The sequence below is a fragment of the Poromitra crassiceps genome (genome assembly GCF_964638095.1).
Source record: "Poromitra crassiceps genome assembly, chromosome: 19".
Taxonomy (NCBI): domain Eukaryota; kingdom Metazoa; phylum Chordata; class Actinopteri; order Beryciformes; family Melamphaidae; genus Poromitra; species Poromitra crassiceps.
Genome location: NC_139646.1, coordinates 24551805 through 24557955, shown reverse-complemented (window position 1 = coordinate 24557955; position 6151 = coordinate 24551805). Strand labels below are relative to the sequence as shown.

Below are 6151 nucleotides of genomic sequence, written 5' to 3'. Positions count from 1 at the left end.
CCATGTCAGCTCCTCAGAGTCACACATCATACAGGCTTTTATCAACTCTCCTAAAGGTTCAACCAGTGATGATGACATGGAGACCAACAGAGCATGCAGGCACCAATCTGCTGTGAGTGAGAAGACTGCTACTTGACTTTCAGAGGTGGAAACCAAGCTACTCCAAATTATCCATGAGCAGATTTTTTGAAGTAGCCCAACTCTTTATGCACATTTACATGAGAAATGCGGTCATTCTGCCTGGACATCACCTCTGATAATTGACAATATTTTTATATGACTCAATTAGCCCTTGTTAATGTCAGGGCATGATGCAATCAGGCCCATTTGTCCACCTATGTGTCTTACTGTCTTATATATATGCCTCTCTATAATGTAGAATGTTGATAGTAGTGATTTGAGCTTTTCTCAGTATTGATGCTCTCCAACCAGAACCCTGAGTACTCATTTCATTCCCTTCCATGCCTCATGTTCTGGAATGATCATAAGTAACCTTGAACCTATATCAATTGAAAGGTTGCGGTGAGATCTATTCAGTGCCAAAATGACATAACTGAAAAGTTGGGTTTTGTTTACTGCAAAAAAAGGGCGTAACTGCATTTACGCGCTTTTGACACATAACCCCACTTTAGACACTAAACAAGCATTGTGGGTAGATGATTCTAGCAGCACTTAGCTCAGCTCAAAATTCATGCGGACATAAGTAATACTAGCATTCAATTCAATTTATTGTTATACACAATGTGGAAATGTGTCTTTGGCTTCACAGGTTTGCTTGCACACATGAACATCACAATACATGTAACAAACACCAGAATACACAATACACAACGCAGGAAATGACAGAATACACAATTGCAACAGAGAACAAGAGAACAGATTTATTGCATTTGGAATTGGTATTGGATTTTGTTGTAGATGTTCTTGGTTGCTGCAGCGAATCTAATGTCTTCCTGAGGGCAGTTTTGTGAACTGGCAAAAGGGGGCTACAGGATCAGACACAATTTGTCTGGCTTTTCGTGCCACCCGTGTTTTATAGATACATCCTAGTTGTTTCTGCTCTTTTCCAATAATTTTACTCGCCATGTTTGTAATTCGGGGCAGTCTATTTCTGTTCTTAGCCCCTGGATTCTCATAACATGTATGTACACATTAAACACTATAAACACTTTCTATAAGACTCCTGTAGACAGTGTCCAGAATAGCTCTTTGCTTATTTTGTATGAATCCAATTTCCTGATTAGATACAAACTCTCCATTGCTTTTTTAAAGATGTATAATACTGTGTTGGCTGTGGAACTTAAATTGCAATCAAAGAAGGTTCCTAAGTATCTATTGTTTCAACAGGCTGTTTCAGAAGTGATACCTCACTCTCTGTGGTCTATCTGTCAGCATGATCACGTCTTTTTAGTATCCTATTCATATCCTAATTAATATTCTAGGTTAATATTAGATTAATGTAAATGTGTTAATAAATAGGCCTAGATTCAAAATCTTATTTTATGTTAGGAGTGTGAACTGGTCCAGATGAGCTCTGATAGTAAGACTGGTGGTAGCTTAAGTTATGAGGATTCTGCAGGTCTTTGAATGAGTCCCAGGAGACAACACATAAAAGAAATTATCAAATTAAAAGAAAAAGGTTTAGAGTTCAAATGTCTTTCTTATAGAGGTTTATTAAAAAGGTTTAATAAAAGTTTTTAACTGAAATAATTACATTTGATATCATGTAGCAGTAGCTACAATTTGAAAGGAGCATAACTTCAAGATAAAGATATTCATTCTGATCTTGTCTTATATTTCAGCGTTGATTGAGATGTGGCCTAATTGCTACATTTGTATTAAAATGAATGTGTTTTACACTTGTATACTTACATATGCCCATATTCTGCATGGCTGTATTGCGACAATGTTTGTGCCAAAAACGCTTATTTCACTCTTTTGCTTCTTCTTTTTTCATCTCTTTCTTTAAGTTAAATAATTCAACTTAAACTTAAACTATTGTTTTTTATGCTCAATCTGATAACACAAAAAGTTAAAATATTGTGCTTATATGGCAATGCAAGTTTTGGTTTTCCTGTCAAATCAACTATAACACCCCTTTGGCTCCAAGTCATTTAGGTAAATATTTAACAAAGGGCTTTAACACACTACCGCCCCCATCTGGCAGAGTCAGGTTATTAACACACCACCTTCTCACAGATCCAGCTGTTATTTCTGTCACATCGCCGGTCATTCCATTTGTTCAAAGGGTGATCGATAAATTTTTTTAGCTCAGCACAGTCCTGTGACTGTCTGTAGTTTTTAGGCTCCCCCGATCCCCAGTACCTGAAACACAGGAGGACAAGGAGTCAAACCCTGTGGTGAAGACATTGTCCATAGCTACAGTAACTCTGGACATCTCACACCAATTAGTCAGATTTTTTTTGATCAGATCTTACGCTGTGGTCAGACGTGATCCATCCACCCATCTCCAGGTTGCTTCTTCCTTTCTGTCTGTCAGACCAATCCACAGCCTCTTGTTTAGTCTAACCAGGAATTCCTGTTTGTGGAGGGTTAGAGGATTTAAGTGAATAGGACGTTAGAAGTTATATGGTGGAGAGGGTTTAATCTCTCTCTCTCTCACACACACACACACACACACACACATACACACACATACACACACACACACACACACACACACACACACACACACACACACACACACACACACACACTCACACACACCTGTTCCTCTCTGCTGTTGATGATGATCAGATCAGCTCCTCTCTTCAGACAGTCTTCTCTGCTCTCTTCCCAGTTTTTGCTCTCATTGGAGACGTAGTACCAGTTAGAGTTAAATTTAGTCCAACAATGATCCGTTTGTGCTGCAACAAAGCAATACAACATGAATGTAAAACACACACACACAAATATGTGAACTGCATTAATTTAGTGATATAATTTTACTTATTCTGGCCAACAGATTTACTCACTCTGGGTACATAAACTCTCTCTTAGGATGTTGTTACTGGTCTGTAACTGGTCTCTCTCTCGGGTCAGGTTGTTGTTACTGGTCTGTAACTGGTCTATAACGGCCGGGCACCACACAGCATTCAAACCACAATATACTGTATGTTTTGTCATATTTTCTTTATATATTATTCTCTGTGTAGGTTGTTAGCTTGCGAGCTAGCATTGTTGTTTCACAGCGGCAGAGGCATTTGAGAGCAACAGACAGGGAGCGGAAAGGGATTTCCCTTTGCTCCGACTGAAATGGTCGGAGCCAATGGCAGAGCTTATCCCCGCAGCCTGCATCCAGTGAGTCAGACTAGGCAGAGCTTATCTCCCCAGCCTGCGTCCAGTGAGTCAGACTAGACGTTGTAGCAAACTGGTTGTTAAATATGAATGCTTCTATTGCTTTTTACTATAGATGGATGTGACCGTGTATGTGGCACTGTTTGTTTAAATGACTAATACAGTGATTAATTTGTCTGATATAGAACATTTTTTAATCTTTTCTGTAAATTCTAACTATATAAACACTTGGTTTGCCATCTAACTGTGCATAGCTGCATAGCCTTCTGTCTAACTGGACTCTGTGTTGTATCATAGTAACATAGTAACTGTGTTGTATCATAGTAACATTAGTAACTGTGTTGTCTCATAGTAACAGGCATAGACAGACAGACAGTCTAACTGGACTGTATGGAGTGTATGCAGCCAGGTCCAACAGCGGCTGCACTTCCTTCGCAGGCTGAGGGTGTTTGGCGTGAGCCAGAAGGTGCTGCTGCTCTTCTACCATGCCATAGTGGAGAGCATCCTGCGGTACGGCATTTCAGCCTGGTTCGGCAACCTCAGTGTGCAGCTGAAAGCCCAAATCACTCAGCTAACACAGAGGGCCATGAAAATCATGGGTGTCAGACAGCACCCCTCACTCCAGGCTGTCTTTGAAAAAACAATCATCCGACAGGCTCAAAAAATCCTACCCATGTGCTCCACCACGAGTACCAGCTCCTCCCCTCTGGCAGGCGCTACAGGGTCCCCACATGCAGGTTAAAACTGTTTTAAGAACTCTTTTGTCCCCTTGTCCATCAAAGCCCTAAACAGTAGCTGAAGGCCGCCCCTGTTGGCGTTTTTAACCTGTGTACTGTTTTTACTGCTACTTTAAATTCTATTCAAAATTCTATTCAAATTCTATTCTATTCATTCTATTCAAAAGAAAAAGTCATATCAAGTAGAATATCTCATTTAAATTAAGCAAGCAAGAGTAAAAGTGTAGCATTCTAAAAAATACTTTAAAAGTACAAAAAAATACTTGAGTACTTTCCACCTCTTGATGTTATCACATTGAATTAACACAGGAATTCTACTAAATATCTCAATTTGGATGCAGATGAAAATGTTGAGAACAGAGATGTATGTAAAAGTGTTGCTATTTCACTCACTACAAAGCTTCTCCAGCAATTCATCTCTTTTTATGAGCTTACAATGACTGGCTTCTAACTGGTCTTTCTCCGAGTGGAGCTGCTCTCTCTCCTCAGTCAGGTTGGCGTTGTTCATCCACAGCTGGTTTCTCTCCTCGCTCCAGCTGGTTTGATCTTGAGTGGCTGTTGTACCGACGTGAACAACAAAGGGTAATTAAAGATTCTCATTTGTTTATTCAAAAATAGCATGTAGAACCGTCCTCAATTCGGCATGCAGCACATGGAGACATCAGCAAACTGAATGAGGGAAAACTCACATTGCACTCCTAGGCCGATGATCCCAGCCAGGAGGAGAAGACACAGCAGCCCCAGAAACACTGCAGCAGCTCGGAAAGGATTCCTCTTCTCTGAACTTAGAGTGACTGGACTGACTGTGGGTGCTTTGAAAATTAAGTGACATCAGAGACATTAAAGAGAGGTTGAGTGTGTGTGTGTGTGTGTGTGTGTGTGTGTGTGTGTGTGTGTGTGTGTGTGTGTGTGTGTGTGTGTGTGTGTGTGTGTGTGGGTGTGTGTGTGTGTGTGTGTGTGTGTGTGTGTGTGTGTGTGTGTGTGTGTGTGTGTGTGTGTGTGTGTGTGTGTGTGTGTGTGTGTGTGTGAGAGAGAGAGAGGTTATTACTGTCAACTTAAACTAAAAATAAGATGGTAAGTAGGTTTAGAAACTGCAAATAAAACAGATTAAATTAGTAATAATAGTAAAACTGAACTAAAACTATCTTGTCTACTTTTAAAACCGATGAAAATAAAGTAAGAATGGACCTATACATGAAATGTTTTTAATGTTCCTCTTTTGTTCATATGTAGGCTAAAAAATAAAAATAAAAATTGGCAGAGAATTTTTGTATATTTTGACAGTAAATTAAAAATGTATAAAATAATAATAATAATAACAACAACAACAACAACAACAACAACAACAACAACAACACCACCAACAACAACAACAACAACAAAAGGCAGATGCTATTAGCACCCAGGTGTCCTTAGACAACAATGCTATTTGCACCCGGGGTGGAAAGCCAATGTGAATATTTACACCCAGGGTGGACCCAGCCCATGTGATTATTTGGGTGAACCCCCTGACCCCCCACCTCGTCCCTTGCCATACAATTTTTTTCACTTTATTTAATTCAGCAAAAAAGAAACAATAAACAATACGCCAAGTGAATATTTGATAACCCCTTGCCATACCTTGGCTTTTGCTGAAATGGCAGCACTGGATCGGACTACCATGGATGTATAAAGACAACGCGGACTACAGAGATCAGAGCTGTCTCTCCATTGGTCTGCTTGGGTGTAAATAGCCAAGTAGCTACGGTGTCTCTTCTCACCTGCAGGTGCAAATAGACACTCTGAATAAACGATTGCCATAACTATTTATAATAATAAATACTAATGGAAAAATCTCAAACTCCTGTGTGTAGAAGAAAGACTATAGGTGCTCACATCACGTGCACACTGCACAGTATGTTGTAATCTCATGCTGGCTGCGGCCCTGCCTCACCTGGGTGCTGATTCCTTGCAGAGCTTGGTATATTTGGAAGTGATCTCTCCTCCACCCAGGGATTGTCATACACTGTCAGGCTGCCTGCGCTCACATAGATGTCCACCGTCCTTTCCTCCTTCTCGTCCTGGTCAAAGTGGACCGTCTTGATGAAGTCCAGCTCACTGTACAGCTCGTCTGACAT

The 6151-nt window shown here is 40.3% G+C and overlaps 1 protein-coding gene across 1 annotated transcript; it reads right to left on the bottom strand.

The window, feature by feature from the left end:
• Positions 1-775: 775 nt before the first annotated feature.
• LOC310793980 (uncharacterized protein) lies at positions 776-6151 on the bottom strand (the record flags this gene model as incomplete). The annotated part of the gene is made up of 7 exons (XM_083655860.1): positions 776-2325; positions 2439-2539; positions 2728-2867; positions 2976-3068; positions 4428-4589; positions 4724-4846; positions 5968-6151. 7 exons carry the CDS (start codon positions 6149-6151, stop codon positions 2178-2180), a joined length of 951 nt encoding a protein of 316 aa, XP_083511986.1. The 3' UTR covers positions 776-2177.